Source organism: Arvicanthis niloticus, chromosome 18 (genome assembly GCF_011762505.2).
Source record: "Arvicanthis niloticus isolate mArvNil1 chromosome 18, mArvNil1.pat.X, whole genome shotgun sequence".
NCBI lineage: Eukaryota > Metazoa > Chordata > Mammalia > Rodentia > Muridae > Arvicanthis > Arvicanthis niloticus.
Genome location: NC_047675.1, coordinates 18,324,703 through 18,338,547, shown reverse-complemented (window position 1 = coordinate 18,338,547; position 13,845 = coordinate 18,324,703). Strand labels below are relative to the sequence as shown.

The 13,845-nt window shown below is 40.0% G+C and overlaps 1 protein-coding gene across 13 annotated transcripts in view; it reads right to left on the bottom strand.

Moving 5' to 3' along the window:
* The window catches only part of Chd9 (chromodomain helicase DNA binding protein 9), a 214,173-nt gene that overhangs the window by 106,466 nt on the left and 93,862 nt on the right, over positions 1 to 13,845 (bottom strand). For 10 of the 13 annotated variants that reach the window (XM_076915591.1, XM_076915599.1, XM_076915600.1 and 7 more), the window contains one exon: positions 2,174 to 2,236. The exons of the other annotated variants lie outside the window; for them this stretch is intronic. In XM_076915591.1, coding sequence (XP_076771706.1) covers positions 2,174 to 2,236 — 63 coding nt within the window. The remainder of the gene's footprint in view (positions 1 to 2,173; positions 2,237 to 13,845) is intronic. 13 annotated transcript variants of the gene reach the window in all.

Below are 13,845 nucleotides of genomic sequence, written 5' to 3'. Positions count from 1 at the left end.
AAGCATCTGAAATTCCCGTACACATTCCAGAATGTACAATACTAATCACAATGCAGTCTCTGCTCTCCCATTTTTCATGTCTGTATTCATGTGGCTTTGATGCGTGTGCGGAAGTTGTAGGCTGGTTTCTCCTACTTTATTACTGAGGCAGGAGCTCTCAATCAACTTCAGTGCTCACTCTTGCTAGTCAGCCTGCTCTGGGGAGACTAGGATTCCAGGCTGGATGCCAATCTCACACTTGCAGAGCAAAGAGCAAGCACTTAAATCACTGAACCATCTCCCCAGTTCAATTCTGTTATCAGTGTCCCCTTTCTTTCCCCCACTCTCTCCCCCTCTCGTTGTCTCTCTCCATTTCTCTTTCTCTCTGTCTCTGTCTCTCGTGTGTGTGTGCATGTGTGTGCGTGTGTGTGTGTGTGTATGTGTGTAAAACAGCTTACTTTGAACTGTGTACAATGATACACAGAATGTAGCCCAGAAATCAAGCAAGAAGCAAAAGCAAAAGGATTACTGTAAATTTGATGCTGATTTGGGAATTAAATATAGTGAATTCTAGAACATCTGGATTTACATAGCTTAAGAAAGAGGAAAGCCGGGAAAGAGGGAAAAAGGGAAGAGAGGAAAAAGCTGACTTTGGCCTTGGGAATGTACCTGACACACACAAAGTGTTTGCCTATTATATGAAAGGTTTTACAATACACACTGACACAAAAACCAAAATGGCAATCTTGCTACATACAAATTCTTTCTAACAGTGTGCTTTGATGACACGGTGGGGTGGAGAACATGCAGCTCTTAAGGGTTAACAGCTCTTGCAGAGGACCAGGGTTCAGTTGCTATCACAGACCAGAGGGGTCACATACTCTGTAACTAAAGTTGCAGGGGATCCAGTGCCCTCTTCCGGTCTCCACAGGCACCTCCATTCACACAGATACATGTGATACATGAAATAATATAAACAACTCTAAAAAGAACTATGTTCAATGAAAAAAACACAGAAACAAGAGTAGAGACAATATAATTCCATTTGTATCGTCATAAACAGGCATTACTAATCTATAACAACAGGCACACATGGTGATTGGGTGTGGGATGGGAAGATAACTGCTTACCTAAGAAACTTCTTAGGACATGAAATGCTTTATTAGCTTGACTGTGATAAGGATCACACAGGTACACATAATTCTCAGATCTCAATAAATTATACTAAAATGGATATATTTTATTAAATGTAAATTGTCTCAATAAAATTTGACTTTCAAAAGGTACTTTAACAGGTACTTATTCAGAACAGGACTAATTTTACCTAGTTAGCAGCTCTTATTAGTTTTATTTATTTACTGCAAACTAAAATTATAATATATTATATTGTCCAGGGACTGGAGAGATAGCTCAGCAGCCCACTGCCTACTCTTCAGGAGGACCCAAGTTTGATTCCCAGCATCCATATGGTAGCTCAAAACCATCTATAACTCCAGTTTGTAGGGATCCAGTGTCAGCAGATACCAGGTACACATCAGTGCATGGACATACATCAAGGCAAGATACCCATATGCATAAAATAATAGTAATAGTACTAATACTGATGATGATGATGATGATGATGATGATGATGATGATGATGATGATAATAATAATAATAAATCTTTAAACAAAAAATAAGAGAGCCAGGCAGTGGTGTTAAATGCCTTTAATCCCAGCACTCAGGAGGCAGAGGCAGGTGGATCTCTGTGAGTTCAAGGCCATCCTGGTCTGCAGAGTGAGTTCCTGAACAGCATTCAGGCTCAGGGTTCTTTTCATTTTGTTTTGTGTTTCTTTTTGTGTAGCTGTTCAGGAACTCACTCTGCAGACCAGGATGGCCTTGAACTCACAGAGATCCACCTGCCTCTGCCTCCTGAGTGCTGGCAGTGGTGGCGAACGCCTTTAATCCCAGCCCTTGGGAGGCAGAGGCAGGCGGTTTTCTGAGTTTGAGGCCAGCCTGGTCTACAGAGTGAGTTCCAGGACAGCCAGGGCTACACAGAGAAACCCTGTCTACAACCTCCCCACTCCCCTCCAAAAAAAAAAAAAAAAAAGTTTGAGGGGTTGGAGAGATGGTTCAGTAGTTAAGAGCAAGTTCTGTTCTTCCTAGCGGACCAGGGCTCCATTTCCATCATGTGCATCCGGAGGCTACACCCACCTGTAACTCTGTCTCCACCTCTGCTCTCCGGGAGCATCCACACTCATGCACATAATTAAAGATCTGAAGAAGAGGAGGAGGAGGAGTCATTTGCTTAGGCTAGGTGGTGATACATGCCCTAAATCACAACACTCAGGAGACAGAGTCTGGGATTCTGAGGCCAGCCTCGTCTGCACAGTGAGTTCCAAGAGACAGGTGGACCACAGAGAGTGACCACATCACAAAAAAAACACATAAAGAATGAGTTTGGGAACCAATGTGGACAGTGTTTGTTGGTTCTGTTGTAATTTATAATTCAGGAAGTGGGAAGGGGGAGAAAACATGGTTCACTGTGGCACTTTTTTTTATAATAAACAGTATCTCATAGTAACAAATTTAATACAAACATAAACATTCCACTGAAAATAGATATAAAAAAACTGTCAATATTAATTTTGAACCTACTTTGTTGATGTTACTTATTAAAAGCAAAACATATTTATCTCCTTTGCTGTAAGATATGGGGGAAAGTCTCTGACTAACTTCTGGCCAGAGGTTAAAAAATATTTTCTAATTAATTGCATTGTTTACTGATACAATCATCCAGATGGCCTATTAAAACCAAAGAAAAAGTAAACAGTTACAATTAATGAAGTAAAATCACAGATCAAACCCAAAATAAAACAAATTACAGACAGAAAGTCAACTGTAGACACAAATTACTCTCAACCAAAAACTAGCAGCTAATAGAAGGAAAGAGAAAGAAGAGGAACAGGGAGAGCTACTGAGTGAGGAGGGGAGTTCAGGAACGCAGCTCAATCTGTCTGTCGCTGTCTGTCTATCTGTCTGTCTTAATGTAAAGGACATATACTCCTTCTTAGAACTTTGTTTATTTTGTTTGGGTTTTGTTTTTAAATTTTATTGATTTATTTTATAAATATGGGTGTTTGTTTGTACATATGTCTGTGCATACCTGGCCAGAAAAGGATGTTGGAAACTGTAAAACTGGAGTTCAGGATTGCTTGAGCCACCATGTGGGTACTAGGAATTATACTCAGGTCCTCTGAAAGAGTGGCCAGTGCTCTTAAGCACTAAGCCATCTCTCCAACCTGCAAACCTAATTTACTATCTGAAAATTAATTTGCATAGTACAGCTTGTCAAGAGCTTCATAAAACCTTTATACCCTATCAAGTGATGAAGGGAAACAAATACTCAAATTCAGTATCCCTCGTGGTGTAACTACTCATGATGTAGCAATTAAGAATAGAAGGAAGTAGCCTATAATTTGTTAAATAGGACATCTATGTAAACCCCACAATGAGCATCAGGTTTCATGGTGAAGTACAGAAGGTGTGACTCAAGACCACATGGTCACAATAGTGTCTCTGTGGTGGGAGTCTTGTGAGTGTATGCCCAGGAGAAGTGGAGCTGGGTCATATGACAGTTCTAACTAGTTTGGTTTTGTTGGTTTTATGAGATTTCCACAATGTCACATCAGCTGACACTCTTACCAATAGTGATGAAGGTGCCCTTTCTCCATGTGCTCGCCAGCATTTGCTGTCACTTGCTTTCTTATCTACTCCCCCATAGGAGAGATGAAATAGAGAAGTAGTTATACTTGCTTTCCCTGATGAACTGAGGATAAACACTTTCTGTTTATGTCCAAAGATTTGTGCTGTTCTCTACCTTGGACAGAGAAGCTGCTGCTGCTTTCTTTTGTTTTGTGAGACAGGGTCTCTCTATGTAGCCCTGACTCTCCTGGAACTCACAGACTTCCCCCTACTTCTGCTTCCTGAGTGCTGGAATTAAAACTGTGTGCCATCATGCCTAGTTCAGAGAAGTCCTTACTTCAATTGGTAGTAATTAATGTAGAGACTCAACCACTGAAGCAAACATCTGTGAACTTTTAGCCACTGATGAGATGTCTGTATAAACCACTCCCTAGCAATTCTAGAAGCATGGGAGGTCTTCCCATCATCTGGTATGTTCTTCAATTTCTTTCCTCTTCTTCCTCCTCCTCCTCCTCCTCCTCCTCCTCTATGTGTGTTCGAGCGTGTGCACGCTCGCTCACAGTTGTGACCAGAAGTTACCCTCACAGATATAGTTTACCTTACTAGTTGCATTTCTTGCTAGATATTAAACTATTAAGGTGGGTATTTTCCTTGATGTCTTTCACAGTAAGATTGTCAATATAGAACATAATTTTACATGGCTTGTGCTAATACTGTATAGAAAAAGAGACTGAGTTTGGAAAGATAAACAAATCTGCTCAGTATTTTAAAATGAGTTATTTTTAACTATGTTTCTTTCTGTATAGAGATATACACATGAGGGCAGGTACCCAAAAAGACTGGAGATATCTGATCTTCAGGAGCTGAAGTTACAAGCAATTGGGAGCTACTTACCAAAATTTAAAAAAATACATGTATTTTACATATTCATAAATATGATATTATCTCAATCTTGTTGGGAAGTTCCAATTCCACACAGTAAATTTTGATGAAAGATAATTTTTTTAACTTCTTTTACTACTTCATTTAATTAGTCTAATTTTCTTTCTTTCCTCCCTTTCTCCTTCCTTCCTGCCTGCCTTCCTTCTCGCCTTTTTCTAGACAGAGTTTCTCTGTGTGATAGCCCTGGTTGTCCTGGAACTCTTTCTGTAGACCAGGCTAGCCTCAAATCCATAGAGATCTCCCTGCCTCTGAGGCCTCCCAAGTGCTGGGGACTAAAGGGAATTGCTACTACTGCCTGGCTTAGCTTTCTTTCTTATAGCTCAAATTAATGTGTGTGTGTCTGTGTGTGTACACATGCATATATATTTTTTAAAGTATTAAATTCTGATCAATTCCAGATTTTTCTAAAACTAAGTAGACTGTAGTCTCATAGGTCAGTCTGCTGTCTCTTTAAGTGTTCTAAACAAACTGCTCATTCTGTTAACATATGAACAGTCAGCTAGCAATGTGGCTTAGTATTTAAGAGTGCGTTGCTTTTGCAGAGGACTAAAGTTTTGTTCCCAGGACCCACATCATGCAGCTCACAGCTACCCATACGTAACTCCAACTCCAGGAGAATCTGATGGCTCTGGCTTCCTAGGGTGAGCGCCCGCGCACACACACACACACACACACACACACACACACACACACGTAAATAAATAAAAATTTAAAATAAAAAAAAAAAACAACTTGTTAAGGATAGAAAGGAAAATTATTTATTTCTCTTCTTCACAAATAGCAAGGCTGATGACCAGCTTAACTTCCTGGTCACTAAAGCCCAGTTCCTGAATGAAGAAACACAGCAGTAGTGAGTAGCATCAAGAGGCTGTGGAAAGTACAAGATAAAGTAAAACTACCAAAGATGGTTTCTAGAACCCCAGTATACCAAAATCTGTAGTTATCTAAGTCCCTTCTATTTAAAAAATGATATAGCCGGGCGGTGGTGGCGCACGCCTTTAATCCCAGCACTTGGGAGGCAGAGGCAGGTGGATTTCTGAGTTTGAGGCCAGCCTGGTCTACAGAGTGAGTTCCAGGACAGCCAGGACTACACAAACCCTGTCTCGAAAAGCCAAAAAAAAAAAAAAAAAAAAAAGGAACTTGCCTTGTGATAAAATCTAAGAACCCATGAGAGAGTCATTTTGAGAGTATACAAATACCTATTTAAATGGGAAACAATACCTGTTTAAAGACTGTCCTTTTTCCACAAATTGTAAAGTATTCCATGTATGGTAAATGTGCAAAATATGGTCTACACAGTTAACCAAGGTGCACTTAACTGACAGCTATAGTACATGCTTCCTGATGTGCATTTGATACATCCTCCTATATCAATGTTACTGCATCATAGTAAAATATTTCTTCCATTTATAATACTTTCAGATTAGTTACTTAGAGAAACCTAGTTAGTGACATTTCACTATTAAAATAGCTATTTCAAAAATCTTGATTGTCTGAGTAAGCCAAAGCGCAAAATAGAAATTGTCTAGTAATTTACCTACAGTCAGATGATTAATGCTTGGTTTTGATATTTCTGTCAAATCTTCTAGAATAAAAAGCCCTACTTTAACTAAAAAAATAGAATATTAAAATTGCTACATAGAAGCTAAAGAAACTATTTAAATGATATATCTATGATATGTCCTAAAACTACAGTGATAGAATTTTAGGAGTTGAAATAAACTACCAAGTTAGTCCACTTTTTACCTACAGAAATCCTCTTATTAAAATTCTGGGCTAGTATTCTACTTCCCCACTTTCAGTAAGAGAAATGTATTGGAAACTTCTTCCATGTATTACTCACATGACCTCATTTCTGCTTGCTAGGCCTCATTCTGGTCTCTAAAGTCCTTCAAATATCTGAAAATAATTATTGTGTTTACCTTTGGGACATTTGATGTTATCTTACATACAATCTTTAAGTTTTTTATTTGTCTTGGCCTGGGATTTTTCTCTCTCTGCTAATGGATAATCTATTACCAACATTGCCTGAAGAAATCCATGGTTTTCTATAGCTGAAAGTTCTCAACAGTATAGGGGCATTGGGGATTGGAGATGGGGGTGTGCCTACATCCTGGAAGAGGCCAAAGCATACTGGATTACCTCCTTTATCACTCCACACTTTATTCTTCAAAGCAGTGTTTCACTGAACTTGGAAGTCATCATCTTTTGGCTAGACTTGCTAGCCAGTAAGTCCCAGCAATCCCCCTGTCTCTGTCCCACACAGTGCAGGAGTTAGTGCAACAGCACACCTGGCTTTTTAGGTGCTGGAAATCTGAACTCAGATCCTCATGATTGCCCGTCAAGTGCTCTTACCCACTGAGTCATCTCCCCAGCACTAGTAATGTTGAGTTTTAAATGGGAAGAGAAAGAAAATTAGCATATTATGGTTATATAGTATATAAACATTAACATACTCAAAGTGATAATGGAATCAAAATAGGAGAGGTTGAATTAATAGTAACTGTTTACTATGTACCTTAACATTCATTATCTTCTCTATACCTCAGTTTCCTCCCATGTAACTTAAAGCAAATGATCAAATCTAAATAAAATGTTTATTGTGATGGTCCAATGTGTTAATATATGTCAAGTATTTTAGATATAGCGCTTACTTTTTGCCAAGCACTGTCCTGTAAGCTATTACACTCTCTTAACAAGATGCTGTGGTATGTGCCTGTTTGGTTACTCCTAGGCTTTGGAAAGGAAGAGCCAGGAAGACTGTAGCAAGTGTAGCTGTCTAGGCTTGTATGGTGAGTTCCAGGCCAGTCAGCACTTCATAGGGTAGCTGCCTCACTGGATACTTATGTAACAAAGTGTCAACAGTGAGGCTTGCCTTCTAACTTTGTTTCTTAAAATTGCAACACTTGTCTATACAACAAACCTCACTGGCTACTTATATAACCAAATGTCAACAGTGGTTATCTTTCCTAACAACCTCACAAGTTCTTATTTCATTCTTTTCTTCCTCCGACCCCTTACTCTTTTTTCTTCCTTTTTGAATCAGCTTGCCTAGAACTCTAATCTTCTGCCTCAATCTCCAGAGTATGAGAAATCATGGTCATACCCCATAACTATTCCATATCACATATGCCAATATTTTTTTTTACATATTTGTCCTTTAAATAATCAATGTTTATAACAACCTTGTATTAAATTTTTTAGGAAAATATTATCTTAAAAATATGCCTTGCTGGGAAGAGGTGGCGCACACCTTTAATCCCAGCACTTGGGAGGCAGAGGCAGGTAGATTTCTGAGTTCGAGGCCATCCTGGTCTACAAAGTGAGTTCCAGGGCAGCCAGGAGTACACAGAGAAGCCCTGTCTCGAAAAAAAAACAGAACAAAACAAAACAAAACAAGCCTTGCCTTGCCTTGCCTTGCAGCCAAATGTGGCCATGCATACCTTTATTCCAGCACTAGGGGAGGTGAGGGGTAAGAGCAGAGACAGGAAGATCATCCCTGAGTTAGAGGCCAGCCTGGTCTACATAGTGAGTTCCAGTGGAGCCAGGGCTACACAGAGAAAGCCTGTCTCAAACAAAACAAAACCCCAAAACGCCCCACACAAAACATAACAAAGGAAAAGAATCTTGCTCAGGCTGCCCACCCTAACTTTGTATGTTTTTAAGTAGCACCACTGTAGCTTAAGAGTGAAAAGAATATGAAGAAGTTAAGCAATGTTAAGAAATTATCAGAATACAAAGGCTAATTTCCTGTTTTGAATGACAGTTAAGCCAGCCTACATCTCTTTGCTATAGAATGTGTATAGTGAATTTAACTCATGTGTTATTTTTAACTTTGCAAAGACAAAAACTAAAGATTGTTATAAAATAGGACAAAATATTCATTATAAAAGAGATTTAAAAAAAAAACTAGAGTGTTATTCTGTCAAGATTTTCTCTCAAAAAACAAAAGATGAAGGTGAGTATTTGTTTTTTCCTGTTTACAATGTTGTAAATAATCCCTTGAAACACTCACTGTGGCTTCTCTTGCCCCACTGCCCCACTAACTTATAGGCAGGCCTCTTTCATTAGTTTTTTTTTTTTCTCCTTTTCAAATAGCAACTAAGCATGCTGGCATACAAGCCTTTAATCCCAGCATTTGGGGGACAGAGGCAGGTCGTACTATGAGTGTAAAACCAACCTTGTCCACACAGAATTCCAGGCCAGCCAAGGGACATAGTGAGACCTTGAAATAAGCTAGCTGACATTTGTCTAACATGACTGTCATTGAGAGAAAAGACAAGGCAAAGCTTAGAAATACTCTTTTGTTTTATTTTGTTTTTTCAAGACAGGCTTTCTCTGTATAGCCCTGGCTTTCCTGGAACTCACTCTGTAGACCAGGCTGGCCTCAAACTCAGAAATCTGCCTGCCTCTGCCTCTGCCTCCCAAGTGCTGGGATTAAAGGTGTGCGCCACCACTGCCCAGCGGAGAAATACTCTTTAAACATTCAGCTTTCTCATCAGTTTTGTACATTTGAGTGAAGCACCACAGTGACTTTTCAGAAAGTAGTTCAAAGCATAATCTGGTCTACAGTCCAAGCTTTGCCTCAGACCTGACGTTGTTGGTATTTGTGCATAGTTATTCAGCATAGAGCACATGAGGGGAAGTACTTTAGGGAGTCCTTTCAGACTCAGGTGGGCGGCCATGTGCAGCAGGGGCTTTTACCTGCTGCACTGTATCACCAGGCCTATGGCAGAGTTAGTTTTGATCAAACAAAAAAAGGACACCACTCATACTTCTTTAAGTCTCCAAATGTCTATAATACTATTTGCTGGTTTAATCCAAAACAAAATTATTGCAAAAGACAGAGGTGAAGAAACCTGATTTTAAAACAAGAGAGAGGTAGGGGCAGGTGGGAGGAGAGAGAGAAACTGGGCACCGTGGTCAAACCTTTAATCCTAGCACTCAGGAGGCAGAGGTCTTTTTTAAATCCCAGCCTGGTTTACAGAGTGAGTTTCAGAACAGTCAGAGCTACACAGAGAAACCCTGTTGTGTAAACCAAAACAATAACAAAGCAAACAAAACAACAAACAAACGAAGGGCATTGGAGCTGGAGAGGTGGCCCAGTGGTTAGAAGCACTAGCTGTTCTTCCAGAGGACCCAGGTTTGATTCCCAGAACCCATGTAGGGACTCATAACTATCTGTAACTCTACTTCCAAGGGATCTGATGCCCAATTCTAACCTCCTTGGGCCTCCATGTGTACAAGCACTACACAGATATGAATACAGGTATAACACCCATACACATAAATTTTAAAAAATAAAAAAGCATTCCAAATGGATTATTACCCTTTATAGTTTTCTGGACATTACTTTCATCGAAGAAAAAAAGGTTAGTAGCTGTTAAACTTCATTAACTTGTCAGTATAGATTTTTTGTATTATGCATATATACATATCTGCATATGAGAGCAGAGGAGAGAAGGATGTTAGATCCCCTGGAGCTGGAGTGACAGGCAGTTGTAAGCTGTCTGATCTAAGTGCTGGGAATAGAACTTGGGTCCTCTGCAAAACAATATGTGCTCTTAACTACTGAGCCATCTCTAGCCCAAGATGCTTTACAAATGGAGTTTTAAAAGAATTTTTCTTCAATGTCTGTATGTTTATATGCTAGCAATGGAGGCCACACCACTCATCTATATGACCTTGCAAATATACAAAAGTGAACCCTCATTTCAAAGTTGAAAACAGCTGTAGAAAAACATGAATTGGAAGGACAAAACAACACCACCAACAACAAACAGCAAAACATGTTCATTCTTGGAAAGCAAAACCAAGGAAGAAAGTAAATAAGTGCCAGGCGGTGGTGCCGCACGCCTTTAATCCCAGCACTTGGGAGGCAGAGGCAGGCGGATTTCTGAGTTCGAGGCCAGCCTGGTCTACAGAGTGAGTTCCAGGACAGTCAGGGCTACACAGAGAAACCCTGTCTCACAAAAAAACAAAACAAAACAAAAAGTAAATAAGTTTAATGGTTCATAATTTAATTATACACTGGAAAAAGCAATTAATCAAAACTAGTAAAAGACTACATAGAAACAATAGACTAACGTAAATTCTGTCATTGGAGAATTTCTTCAGTGTCCTGCTGACCAACATGCTTGACCCTCCCTCCAGTAGAGGGAGCAACACCCTAATAGTCATTAAGTAGAATGAAGATAGGCCTGTGCCTCTAAAGAATACCTAACCATATCTTCAGAACGTCCATCTTAGACATTTCCAAGCCTGTGCATTGATACTCTGGTTCCAGAATACAGAAACATAAAGTCAGACGTGATCTGGAAGCTTCTTTCCTGAAAAGTCTGCCTCATAGTTGCAGAAAGTGCTCAGAGAGAATTGTCACGGGTGCCCGTGACAATTCTTGTCTGCTAAAGTATAATCTGCCACTGAATTATTTTGTGCCACTGGCACAGCAGTGACAAGCCTGCTATGAGTATGACCAGCCACTGTTGGACCGGAGTTGACACGCCCCACATCTGGTACTGTAAACCTTGTCAAAAGAGCCTGGGAAGGCCACAGGCTCAAAGGAGAGGATGTCACTGTTGTTTTGCTAAGTGGATATGATATACCTATCAAAGTACCTTCTAAATAATCACATTTATGCCATTAGATTACAGCCGCTGTCAGCTTGGAGTCTGAGAAGTATTATTTTTGTGGTGGACAGCAACTAACTGGTCAAAGTGCTGAGAGTGTGTGGACACTGAATGTTCTGCCCAAAAAGGGACATCTGTACAGCCAGTCCAAGGCTCAGAGGACATTTCACAGAGGAAGCATAAAGAGCGTCCTGGTGGAAGGCAGGGCTAGAGTGCTGGGAAATGTGGTCTCCTGGGCATGGTGTGTCTACTGTAGCTGTGCACACCTCAAACCGGCACAGGACTGGGTCCACCACCACCATTCAGTCATGGAAGCAGGACAAGTTCACAAGGTCCTGCCCCTCCCTGATAATCTACAGGCAGTTGTTAGGGGAGGAGGGGACACTTCCATCATTGTTATAGCTACTGGCAAGGTGCTCCTTCTGGTCCCTATAAATGGTCCCTCACCCATACTCCTGTAAGCCACTATAACGGAAATCATTAGGTCGCACAACAAGCAAAGGCAAAAGGAAGGCTGCTTGGAAAGAGGATGAGGATCAAGAGGAGGCAAAAGAAGTTTTGTTTGTTAATATGATCAAACTACAGTATATGCATATATACATTATATGTATGGAAAGGTTATAACAATGTTTTCTATTATGTATAATTAATATATGCTAATAAAAAATACTAGCGTGCTGAAAATGTTACTTGAAAGAAACAAAGCTGGGCTTGGTGGCAAAGGCTTGAAATCCCGGGTATGTGGAAGGCTGAGCCGAGGACTGTAAACTTATAGTCTGCCTACACTACAGAGTTAGTTCAAAGCCAACCTAAGCAAGAACCTACCTTGAGCCAGGTGTGATGGCTTACTTCTTTAATCTTAGCTCTTGGAAGGCAGAGGCAGTCAGATCTCTGACTTCTGGGTTACATGCCAGCCAAGATGACATAGAGAGACCCTGTCTCCAACAAAACAAAACAAAACCTGCTTGGAAACAAAAACTAAAAAGAGGGCTAAAGGTATAGTGTGCACGCACACACACACACACAGACATAGAGAGACAGAATCAGACACAGAGACACTTAGCTGTCCTGGAACTTGCTCTTTAGACCAGGCTGGGCTTCAATTCAGAAATCTGACTGCCTCTGCCTCCCCAGTTCTGAGATTAAAAATATAAGTTACCACACTTGGCTATAAATAAAATAAATCTTAAAAAGAGAAATGAAGAAAGAAAGAAGACAAAAAGAGAGATACAGAAATTTTATAACTAGCTCAAAGTCCGACCTCTGAAGTGTGAGGAACCAAGAGTATAACCCACAGAGTCTCATCCCACTACCTGCACTCTGAACTATCTTACTATGATCATAATTTGGAATTATGTCTTATTCCTGGGGTATCATTAACATTTTCTCAGTGTTAGCCTTCCAGGTCTTTTTAATGTTTATAGTAATCCATTAAATTGGTATATAATAAGTTGTGGTGTTTCTAGTTCCCTGCTATAAACATAAAATACCTTTGGGGGCTGGAGAGATTGCTCAGCAGTTGAAAGCACTGGCTACTCTTTCAGATGACCCTGGCTCTGTTCCCAACACCCACATGCCAGTTCATAATCATCTGTAACTCCAACCCAGAAGGGATCTAACAACTTCTCTGGCCTCTGTGGGCACCAGCATGCACATGGTACACAGACATGCATACAGGCAGAACACCCACACATATAAAATAAAATAATAAATTTTAAAAATGTATTTTGGATATCTTATTTTTGCTAAGTTTGTGTCATATTTTTCAAAAGGGTCTATCAGTTAATAAAGCCATGCATATTATTAATTTCCCCTTAAATATGCCAGCATTGAGCATAAACATCAGGACTGGTGGGATGGCTCAGTAGGTAAGGGCACTTGCTGCCAAGCCTAGTGACATATTTGATCCCAGAATCCAGATCTAGAATGAGAAACCAGGGTTCCAACCTCTACATGCAACTCACTGGGCCTGAATGCTTTCAGGTACATTCACATACACAGATTAAAAAACCTAACAAAAACATTTTTTTGAAAGCACAAACAGTCAAAAATTGTTTCTAATAAGTGAAACAAATGTACATTTTTTTATTTTTACAACCCACTTAAGTTCCATGTTACCTTGGCTTTACAGTTTTGACTTCCTGGGGCTTTGGATATGTGTTTGGTTTTCCCACAGTTCTTCTAGTATACCCAAACCGACCTAAACTTGCAACCCTGCCTCAGCCAGCTGAAAGCTAAGACCACAGAGGTGAGCTCCATAGGGCCTGTTTTCTGAGTTTCTTCCTCTGTGCTTTACCCCATGATCAGGGAGATGTTGGGTTGCTGATGAGTCTGTATGAGCTTGTATAGGGACATCAATACTATGCCTATCATTGTCACACTAAAACATCTCCCAACTGCTGTTCCCTATTTTATTATTGTGGTTACTAAGGTTTAATTTTAACAAGATAGCCTTCTAATAAAGTAAACACAAAAGCAATAAGACATATTAAATCCCACAGCTCCAAACACAAAGAATTACTTTTCACTAAGATTTAACAGCAAGATAAACCTGTCGAAACAGACACGCTCAATAGAACTGTGATATTTAAGAACTCTTGAAAGGTCTCA